At 34.2% G+C, this 12,045-nt stretch overlaps 1 protein-coding gene across 1 annotated transcript; it reads left to right on the top strand.

Annotated features, from left to right (window-relative positions):
* Window positions 1-6,340: 6,340 nt before the first annotated feature.
* LOC115885291 lies at window positions 6,341-10,823 on the top strand. The gene is made up of 9 exons (XM_030904151.1): window positions 6,341-6,715; window positions 6,774-6,845; window positions 6,905-6,962; window positions 7,018-7,101; window positions 7,165-7,230; window positions 7,468-7,527; window positions 7,582-7,938; window positions 8,002-8,334; window positions 8,650-10,823. Exons 2-9 carry the CDS (start codon window positions 6,843-6,845, stop codon window positions 10,821-10,823), a joined length of 3,135 nt encoding a protein of 1,044 aa, XP_030760011.1. The 5' UTR covers window positions 6,341-6,715; window positions 6,774-6,842.
* Window positions 10,824-12,045: the final 1,222 nt, after the last annotated feature.

Here is a 12,045-nt window from a genome sequence, read left to right as displayed (position 1 = left end):
TTAGTGAAATAAGGTTGTAATTTTCATAGGTATATTGTTGGTAAAAATCATAGGTAATCATAGGTAAAAATTGTTGGTTACAACCGAGGAGCCATTCAATTATTACATTAATCATTATTACATTAATGTTTACTACGCAATATTAACGAAAATAAATTTGATTTTTTTATATTACTAACCTTACTAATTTTTGTAAATCAGCTCAATTTTTCTGTTCTTTATTGATGCAAACTTATCAGTAATATCGTCATAATTAATTAAGTATATTCATTAAAGCCTATTTAAACGAACCTTTTCATTAAAATTAAGCTTATAGAGTCTAACGTTTTTTTCTAAAGCATCGGCTATTGTATTTTAATTTTTTTTATTTCTTAGCATTAACTGGCATTTTAAATGTTCTGCAGAATCCCCGTGTTTTTGCAAAGATCTTGTTACATTTACGAAATCAGTGAACCCTTCTTTATTCCAAATGCCATGTTTATTAGGAAATATATAGTAAACCCGACCAACAAAATAATTTTTGTAAAACAATACTACTACATAGCCAATTAAAATCAGAGAACCAGGAAGACTTAAATTTATATTATAAGATTTACCACTTTTTCTTATTTCCTTTTTGCAATTTATGGTTAAAGTTTCAGTTGGTCACCCTTGAGATTAAACTAATAAACTAATCCCTCTTATCTTCATCTGTCCACCGTCTGAAGGAAGTTTCCAATAAATTGCACACCAAGTCATTAATTGGGTTATTTTTTTAACACATACATACACACACAAAACAGTTTTAAAACACAACAACAAAACAAACAGCAAAAATCGGCAAAAATTAACAAGTTAAACCAACGAAAACCATTAACAAACAACAATATATAACAACAACAACTTTACAGTCTTTACACGGTTAATTACTCGCCGAAGTAGCCGAATATTAGCATAAGTGCATAAATTATGCGCCGGCGTCACGCATTTCCTGAACAAAAGGAAGACGAAGAGAACTGCCCACTGCCCAAAACCAAAAACTCATTCCCATCGGTCTCCGATAATAATCTTCGGGGCGGGGGGATTTACATCTGCCGCTAGGCTGACGTCACGTTACCATGGAAACCGTGCAGCCGCTTGGCTCAGAAATAGAAACATTTTCACTTGCATTTCTGGCTTGTAGGGTGTAGGCGCGTGCGGGCCTATAATGCTACTTTTTCTCTACGATGCGGTGGACCTACTATTCAGAGGTCTGCCCGGAAAAAATAAATAACTTATAAAAAGTTACCATTTTATTATTTAGATACATGTAAATATATTAAACTAAATTAATATTTTACCCCCCCAAGTACCTACACCTTGCCGCGGTGGGGGGACTTACGCACTTTTATGATCCTAAGAGTAACGTCAACAACAAGATAGGTACAAACTAGTCGAAATAGGTAAAGTCAACGTTGGTTGGTCTACTTGTAAGATTGTGGAAAGGAAAAGCGAGAGCAAGTGCCATAAATGTTGGGAATTGGGCCATACTAAAGTACATTGTTCCGGGCCGGATAGAGAGAACCTGTGTATGAAGTGTGGAAAAGGTGGACATAAAGCAATTGCGTGCAAAAATAAACCATTCTGCCTTAATTGTAACGAAAAAGGACACCAAACCGGCAGAACCAAATGCGGGAAAGCTGAAAAGACGCCAGAGGTAATACAAAACCATGATCCGGGCCCCTCAAATCAATTTGAATAGAAGTAGACCAGCACATGACTTGGCTCTTGCCACAGCAAGAGAAATGAACATCAGTATCCTACTCGTTAGCGAACCTAATTTAAACGCCATCAAACAACGTAAAGATTGGATTTTTGATAATAAGTTAGACACAGCAATAAAAGTACTCGATAAAAAGTTAACAATAAAAAAGACAGGGCAAGGCAACGGATTCTCATACATTGTTACCAACATGATGGTAGTAATTAGCTGTTATCTGACGGGAAACACAAGTATAGCTAACCTAGAGCAATCGCTATTTGAAATCGAGAATGTCTTTCGGGCAAGCACCCAGCCTGTATAATTGGAGGTGACTTCAATGCAAAGTTGCCCCAGCGGGGTATGTCCTTTACAGACAAGAGAGGTCATGTATAAGTGAATGGATAGCAGCTAACGGCCTGATTATCGCAAACAAAGGCGAAAAACCTACTTTTCAGCGGCAGTCATATCACTCAATCTTGGATCTGACAATTTCTACAGAAAACGTCAATATTATAAACTGGGAAGTCAGTGAAAGGGAAACTCTCAGCGATCATAACTACGTATTGTTTGAAATTGAGAGCACTCAAACCATAAAAAATCGTAATGACATTTATAAAAAATGGCAGCATAGGAAAATAGACCAGAATAAATTACAAGAAGCCATGAATGATATAAATCTGAGTGCCAATGCCACCACGTTAAAAGGTTTCTCTTTTAACTTAAATAAAATTTGTGACAAATCGATGCCAAAGAAAAAACCCTGTAAGAGAGGTCCTCCTGCTTACTGGTTGAGCGAAGAAATCGCCAATCTCCGCACTACCTGTATTAAGAGAAGACGCGCTTATACTAGGCAGTGCTCTGCCGATCTGATTATACGTAATAGGCTGTGGGAGGAATATCTGGAAACTAAGAAGATACTCAGAGACTCCATAAAAGAGGCGAAAAGACAGAAGTGGAAAGCATAATGTGACACAATAAACTGTGATATTTTTGGAAACGGGTACAAAATTGCTATGAAGTGCATAAATGGGTTTCCTTCTAAATCAAAGCTGAGCGTTGAAGCAATGGCAGAGGAAGCTAAAAAACTATTCCCTGTTCATCCAAACGTGATATTTAACTGTAATATTTGAGATAGTTTTGTAGATTTTAGTGTAAATGAATTGAAACAAGCCTGTGATAAATTAAAAAACGGAAAAGCCCCTGGACCTGGAAACGTGCCTGTCGAAATACTTAAGCAATTAATAGACAAAAAATCAGAGTATATTTTGAAGGTTTAAAGCCTAGCAAGAGACTTGCTCTTTCCTCCCGAGTGGAAGAAAGCCGCACTGGTACTGATTCCTAAAAACTTTAACTCAGAAGATGGATCAGCGGCATACCGACCGATATGTCTTTTAGATATAGAAGGAAAATTATATGAACACCTTATCCTTATTAGACTAAATGAAGAACTCGATCGAATAGGAACTCTTTCAGCGCGCCAATATGGTTTTCGAAAAGGTAGACAAACAATACATGCGATCGAACATGTACTTCTTATTGCCAGACAAGCAGCAGATTATGCACCAAATAAGAGAAAATTATGCTCAGTAATTACTCTAGATGTGCAAAATGCGTTCAACAGTGCTTCGTGGCAGATCATTCTGGACGAAATGCAAAAATGGGGTATAAGTTCGTATCTGACTAACATGGTGGCATCTTATCTCTCTGAAAGGACAATTTTAATTGAAGACGATACTGCTAAAAGGCAGATTAACGTAACCAGTGGAGTGCCACAGGGGTCAGTACTTGGCCCAATACTATGGGATATCCAGTACAACGACCTACTGGAAACGGCAATGCCCGAAGGAGTAACACTAATCGGCTTTGCCGATGACGTAGCGATGGTGGTAACGGCCAAAAACGAAAAGACACTCATGAGTGTTGCTAATGCAGGGCTACAAAGAGTGGCTAACTGGATCGAGCGCAAAGGTTTAAAACTAGCACCGAACAAAACTGAAGCGGTTTTATTAACCACCAAGAGGAAACTCTCTCATATATCATTTGAGCTTCTCGGTACAACAATTTCACCAAAGAATGCAATAAGATATCTTGGAGTTTGGCTTGATTCAAAGCTTACATTCGGCGAGCATATAAATCAAGTTATACGAAAGGCGGAACGAACTTTGACCGCACTGGGTAGGCTGATGCCTAATATAGGAGGGCCACTTGCTTCCAAACGTAGAATCCTAGCCTGTGTAGCACACTCTCAACTGTGATATGCCGCCCCAGTGTGGCACTTCGCAATATCAAAGAGATATATAAGGCAAAAACTTAAAGCTATACACCGTAAACTGAACCTCAAGATCTGCAGTGCATATAGAACCGTCTCCGCTGAAGCATTAAATGTCATATCCGGGTGCCGCATATTCACCTACTTGTAGAGGAGAGAAGAGAGAGATACAAAGGGACATCAAAACTGGAGGCAAGAAGCATACTGATGATTGAATGGCAAAAGGAGTGGGATCTAATTAGATATGGTAGATGGACACATGATCTCATACCAGACATTAATATCTGGTTAGACAGAAGCTTTGGAGAGACGGACTATTTCCTAACTCAGGCATTGACAGGGCACGGATGCTTTAACAACTATTTGCATAAAAGGGAGAGATCCACCTCAAATTTGTGTATGTATTGCAAGGAAGTTGACAGTGTTGAACACACACTATTCCTCTGCAATGAATGGAAGCAGTTTAGAGAGTCATTCCAACGGGAGAGTGGTGGACAAGTCTTTAATGCCAAAAATATGATGCAAGGGCTACTAAGTGGTGAAACGTCATGGAAAATTACATATAGATGCATTCGAGAAATAATAGAAACCAAAGGAAATAGAATGCAGGGCCTAACCGCAGAGCGATGCAATGCGAGGAGGGTTTTTTTAGTCGGTAGGAATCCGACACTACCCAACGGTGTCTTATGCAAGATTTTTCCCCTCCTCCTCAAAAAAAAAAAATATATATATATATATATATATATATATATATATATATATATATATATATATATATATATATATATATATATATATATATATATATATATATATATATATATATATATATATATATATATATATATATATATATATATATATATATATATATATATATATATATATATATATATATATATATATATATATATATATATATATATATATATATATATATATATATATATATATATATATATATATATATATATATTTTAAGCAGTAATGTTTTTCAATTTGAGTATTTTTTGGTGAAGTGCCTCTTCACCTACTGCACCTGACGAGCCGCCACTGGTATATGTATAAAATAACTTAAATAACGGTTTTCGACTAAATTTAAAAAATATGTAATACAATATCCCTATTAAGTAAATATGCACCTTGATACACATTAAATACTAACATAAAAATGGAAACAAGTATAAAATTTATATTTTATACTCAGGTTTTTTAAAAATTGAATCAATTTTTATGTGCATATTTTTCTGCCTTAACGGTTTTTTATTAGTCTATTTAAAAAGAAAAAATATCTTAGTAGAGGGAGAAGGCCGATTCTGCATCAGGCGCAGGCGGCGGTGGCGGCGGTGGAGGCGCAAGGCGCATGCACTAGGAGTGGGGAGCTGTCACCTGTCACCTGTCACCTGTCAAACGTCATCTGTCAAACGTCAAACGTCAAACCTGTCATCTGTCAAATGTCAAATGTCAAACGTCAAACCTGTCATCTGTCAAATGTCAAACGTCAAATGTCAAACGTCAAACCTGTCTTACGTCATCTGTCAAATGTCATCTGACAAACCTGTCTTACGTCAAACGTCAAACCTGTCTTACGTCATCTGTCAAATGTCATCTGTCAAACGTCAAACCTGTCTTACGTCATCTGTCAAATGTCATCTGTCAAACCTGTCTTACGTCATCTGTCAAATGTCATCTGTCAAACGTCAAACCTGTCTTACGTCATCTGTCAAATGTCAAACGTCAAACCTGTCTTACGTCAAACGTCAAACCTGTCTTACGTCATCTGTCAAATGTCATCTGTCAAACGTCAAACCTGTCTTACGTCATCTATCAAACGTCAAACGCCAAACCTGTCTTACGTCATGTCTATTATATACAGGGTGTTAATGAAAAACAAACGCTTTACGTCATAGATTGTTTTTTCACACCCGATATATATATTCCAAAAAAAATCTTTCCATGTTTTTTTAACACAGATGATAATTTTTAACGTTTGACGATTGAGTTTTAATTACTAATGTCTTTTGGATATTCATAAATAATAATAATATTTATTTAAACGGTAAAAATAAATCAAACTTGATTTATCCATAACGATATGATGAGAGCGATGTGAACAAGACAATGGTTTACAGTAAAATGACCTAATACTTCATTCTTTACGGCTTCCTCTCATGATGTCATGCTTTTGTTTTTCTAGAAAATTTAAGATCAATTTTTGTGATAAATATTTAAGTAAAATTAAACTTTGTGCATAGGTCTTATCTACATCCGCCGGATGCCGGATGTAGATAATTATATCAGAAATTTTTGATGCGGTTTTGAAAGGAAATGATGATTCTGCCCACTAATGAATAATTATCTACATTCGCCAGATGCCGGATGTAGATAATTATATCAGAAATTTTTGATGTGGTTTCCGGTCTAGCATTGTACCCAGCAAACAACTCGCAATTCACGTCAGTCTCTACTTGCCTCTCGTTGAAAATAGTCGATCCACTCTCTGTAAAAAATAAAAAATGTTTCTATGCAGCATTTGCGGCAAAGTGTTTTCCAGGAAAGATAGCCTGTCCAGGCATATGAAGAGATGTGCTAATGGCGAGTTTTTTTTTTATTTTATTTTTATATTGTGCAATATTAAATGTTTTTTCTATTTTTTATTTTAGCCAATGAAATCCAAACTGCTACGCCCCAAACCAGCGCGGACGTTTGTGCTGGCCCCAGTAAACGTAGGTAAATATTTTTATTTTATGTTCTGGCTTTAAAAATGCTTTTTTATTTTTTTAGATACGTGCGAAAAATGCTCGAAAGTGTTCACTAGAAAATCCGATGTAAAACGACATATGAGGATTTGTAATGGTGAGTTTTTATTTATTTTTATATTTTTCAAAATTTTTCTAAATATAATTGTTTTTTAGTTAAACAAACTGGGAAATCTTACATCTACATCGCAAACTAATATGGACTCTATCAATCGTAAGTAAATATTTTTATTTTATGTTCTGGCTTAAAATGCTTTTTTATTTTTTAGTTACGTGTGAAAAATGCTCGAAAGCGTTCAGCAGAAAGGATAATTTAGGCAAGCATATGAAGATTTGCAAAGGAGCCCTCAACGGTGAGTTTTTATTTTATTTTTTATATTGTGTAATATTAAATGGTTTTTTCTATTTTATTTTAGCCAATCAACCTGAAACAAAAAATTTAGAGAAGACCTCTCTGAAAAGAACAAGCTCTCCCACTAACAGTAAGTAATTATATTTTTCCATTATTATTCTAAACTAATTAACTATTTAATTATTTTATTTAACATATTTTTTCCATTATTTTTAAACTAACTATTTAATTATTTTTTTTTACATATTCAACTATTATTTCTTAACTTTTTTTTCAATTATTTAAACTAATTAACTATTTAACATATATTTCTTTTTTTTTTTTAACAGAAAGCATCTATTTTATATTAAATATTTTTTTCTTTTAGTCAATCAGGCGGAGCCAGAGTCTTCGGTGCCAAAGAGAGCTAGACTTGGTTTCAATAACGGTAAGTTATTATTATTTTTTTTATACACCTTTTAAATTAAAATGTATTTTTTAGAACACCTGGTAATGCAGGAGGAAGGTGTTTACTTAGTTAAAACCTCATATAAAAACCGAATTGCTACATATCGGCTTTTATCGAAAAAAGATCCTATCAGCGTTAATGATTTTTTAGCTAATCTCCGTGAAAAAATCATTGCGCTGGTAAGATGCCAAATCGAAAGATTTGGTAATGTGAAAGTCGGTATGGAGCTTTTCGGGCGTTTCCTCCTGCAGACAAAAGAAGTGGAGGAAACCAAGTCCTTTGGCAGCCGATTTAGGGGAGCAAGCCAAGGCACCGATTTGGAGGAGCTGTTTGATCAGTTCACCACTATCATTAAGCGGATATTCCAGGAGTTTAATGAAAAAGATAGTGGTAAGTATATATAATTTTTTCAGTTTTTTCACCATACTAATTTTTTTTTTTCGTGTACATTAGGTTGGACTGTTCAGCAACTCAATAAAATCAACCTACTAAAAGCCTCATCTTACATACCATTACCGAAGGAAATAGAAGCGAAAAGGGCTGTGTTGAACATACAAAACACTGACCAGAAATGTTTTGTATGGTCGGTTTTAGCCGCCTTTCACCCAGTTCCCCGAACTCAGAACGCCAACCGAGTTCAGAATTATCAATCTTTCGAACAGGAATTGGATGTGACAGGTATAGATTTTCCGATATCTTTGAAACAGGTGTCAAAATTCGAACAACTCAATAATATTTCTATTAATGTTTATGGACTCGAGAAGGGTTATAAACATGATAGGAATATTATTGAAGTTGTTTGGTCCTTTGCTATTTTACTAGATCTCGCATAAGGCAGATAGACATTGAATTTGTTATTAATCAGTGATGATTCTGGCAATAATCATTACTGTTTATTAAGAAATATGTCTCGCCTAATCTCCAACCAACTTTCAGGCAAACAACATTCAAAATTCTTATGCGATGGTTGCTTAGTTTATTTTTCTTCAGATATTAAATTAGAAAATCATCAAAAATAGGATTGTGGTCATGTTGTAGTTGAAACTCCTTCGGATAATTTAAAGAAAAATAAATATGGTGAAAATATTCCCGAGAATATCCTTAAATTTACGAATTTCGAACGAAAATTAAAAGTGCCTTTTGTTGTATACGCTGATTTTGAAACTATTTTGGAACCTATACAAACAGAGCAAAACGAGTTGGATCCTGAAATTTCCTATACGGTGAAAACACACCAACACGTTCCTTATTCTTTTGCCTATTACATTAAATGCGATTTTGATAATTCTCAGTCGATTTTCAAGACTTTTAGGGGACCTGATGCACATAAAGTTTTCATAGATTGGTTAGAGACTGATTGTAAATCAATCTACAATCGATTTATGAAAAATATTGTATCCATGTCTCCTCTCAGTAGCGTACAAGAAGCCGAGTTTTATCAGATGACACACTGTCATATTTGCGAAAGACCATTTAATGTAGAAGATGAAAGAGTAAGGGACCACTGTCATCTAACAGGAAAATATCGAGGTGCGGCTCACTCTGTTTGTAACCTAAATTTTAAAGTACCTAATTTTATTCCTGTGTTCTTCCACAACATGTCAAATTTTGACAGCCATCTTTTTATAAAAGAATTGGCTGTGGAGGAAGAACGATTGGACGTCATCCCCCAAAACAAAGAAAGATATATTTCTTTTACAAAATATATTATGGTGGGGGATGACAACGATCAGGAAAAGCGACAACAAAAGATATTTTTAAAATTAAGATTTTTGGACAGTTTTCGATTCATGGCATCAAGTCTAGATAAACTAAGTCAAAATTTAACGTCTCAACAGTGTCGCGAAGTTAGGAAGTATTTCCCTAACGAAGAAGAATTTAAGGTTATTCGTATGAAGGGTGTTTTCCCATATTCGTACGTAGATTCCTTTTCCAAATTAGACGATACCAAGCTTCCACCCATTGATGGCTTCTATAACGAACTTAGAAAAGAAGCCATCAAACAAGGAGATTACGAGCGTGCATTGAACGTATGGAATTTATTTAAATGTCAAACTTTAGGCGAATATTCAGATATATATTTAAAATCCGACGTACTATTATTAACTGATGTTTTTGAGAATTTTAGAGAGGTGTGTCTACAAACATACGGTCTAGATCCTTGTCAATACTTCACCGCACCATCTCTGTCCTTTGACGCGGCCTTGAAAACCACCTCTATCGAGCTGAAATTATTGACAGATCTAGACATGATACATTTCTTTAAACACGGGATTCGCGGCGGTGTCAGTCAATGTAGTGTTAGAAAAGCTATCGCGAATAATAAATTTATGTCTATATACGACGCTTCCAAACCTACTTCCTACATTATGTACTTGGATGCTACCAATTTATATGGTGCAGCCATGTCGCAATATCTACCAACAGGTAACTTTACGTGGCTAACAGAAGAAGAAATTTCAAACTTAAATTTTATGAATATCGATAAAAATTCTAATATAGGTTATGTTTTTGAAGTCGATTTAGAGTATCCGGAGCATTTACATGATTTACACAACGAATTACCCTTTTGCCCAGAGTCCGTTCAACCAGAGGGATCTAAAGTTTCAAAATTAATCCCCAATTTTAATTCTAAAGTTAGATATGTAATTCATTATCAAAATTTACAACAAGCGTTGAACCATGGTCTGAAACTTGCCAAAATTCATCGCATTTTATCATTTAATCAATCTCCCTGGTTGAAAACCTACATTGATCTAAATACAGCAAAGCGTAATAACGCTGAAAATAAGTTTGAAAAAGATTTTTTCAAACTTATGAATAACGCTGTATTTGGAAAGACAATGGAGAACGTGGAGAAACGGGTAAATATTAAGTTAGTTACCCACTGGGAAAATATTGGTAGAAAGCTAGGGGCAGAAGCGTACATTTCCAAACCGCATTTTAAAGACTTGACGATTTTTAGCGAGAATTTAGTCGCAATACATATGGCTAAACAGAAAATCGTATATAATAAACCTATTTACGTAGGTTTTTCAATTTTGGAAATTTCCAAAACTATTATGTATGATTTTTTGTATAGTTATATTAAACCAAAGTACGGTAATAAAGCCTCACTGCTCTACACTGACACCGATTCTCTAATTTTACAAATTCAAACCGACAATTTTTATGATGACATGCGCGAAAATTTGGATAGATTCGATACGTCAAATTACTCGCAAAACAATCCACACGATATTCCTGTAAATTCGTCTGTAAGCAATGCCGTATGAAGGATGAATATGCAGGGAAAAAATTTGGAGTTTATGGAACTGGGGCTAAGGCATATTATTAATAGAAAATGTGGATGGTGAGTTAACGAAAAGGCCAAAGGCGTGCCTGACTACATCACCAAACAAGATATTAGTTTGAATGATTAAAAACACGGTCGATGTAGCAGGTACACGAAAATCTATCGCTCGACACTCGTTCACATTACACAATATGTAGAGAGCTAAAAATAAGAATCTTATCCTACGCGGACGATAAGAGATTTCTTATTCCCAACCACATAATATTCCGCAAATTCGTGTGTTGGGTATGAAGGATGAATATGCAGGAAGAATTTAATGGGGTTTTATGGAACTGGAGACTAAGGCATATTGTGTAAATGTGGATGGTGAGTTAACGAAAAGGCCAAAGGCGTGCCTGACTACATCGCCAAACAAGATAATGGTTTGAATGATTATAAAAACACGGTCGATGTAGCAGGTACGAAAATCTATCGCTCGATGAACACTTTCCGTTCACATTTACACAATATGTATGTATGATAAAAATAAGATAGTCTTATCCTACGCGGACGATAAAGAGATTTCTTATTCCCAATTCAGTACACACACTCATAGGGCCATAAAGATCTAGGAAAATATAGGGATGAATAATCGGAAAATCTATAGGCTGAAACCAAGGGCAGCTATTTTTTACTTCTATTTCCTTCGATATTTTTTTATTTATTTATTAATATTTAGTTACTTTCATGTTTAGAGGATGGGTTAATTTTATTTTTTGTATTTTAGTGTATTTTTATTTAGAGTATTATATTCAATATATTTTAGCTTACATTTAACATATTTATATTGTATACAAATTTTTATATTATTATTATATTTTTTATGTTATTATTATATTATTTTTTATGTTATTTGTTATATATTATTTTTTATTTAGAGTATTATATTCAATATATTTTAGCTTAATATATATATATATATATATATATATATAACATATTTATATTGTATACACTGTTTGATTTAAGCTTTTCAATAGCTGCATTCAAATTTAGTAATTTTATTCCTAACATAAATATTTATTTTTACACATGTATTTAACAGTAATACTGAGAAACATTTTTCAAACTTTTATATTGTACAAGACTGATTTTATAAAAAAATGATTTAGAGTATTCTAAATAAAACAATTTTTTTCATTTCACTGTGTATTTATTTTCCA

Source organism: Sitophilus oryzae, unplaced genomic scaffold, assembly GCF_002938485.1.
Source record: "Sitophilus oryzae breed Bouriz unplaced genomic scaffold, Soryzae_2.0 scaffold_379_pilon_pilon, whole genome shotgun sequence".
Lineage (NCBI taxonomy): Eukaryota > Metazoa > Arthropoda > Insecta > Coleoptera > Curculionidae > Sitophilus > Sitophilus oryzae.
Note: the sequence above shows the minus strand (reverse complement) of the source record. Positions and strands in the feature narration are given on the sequence as shown.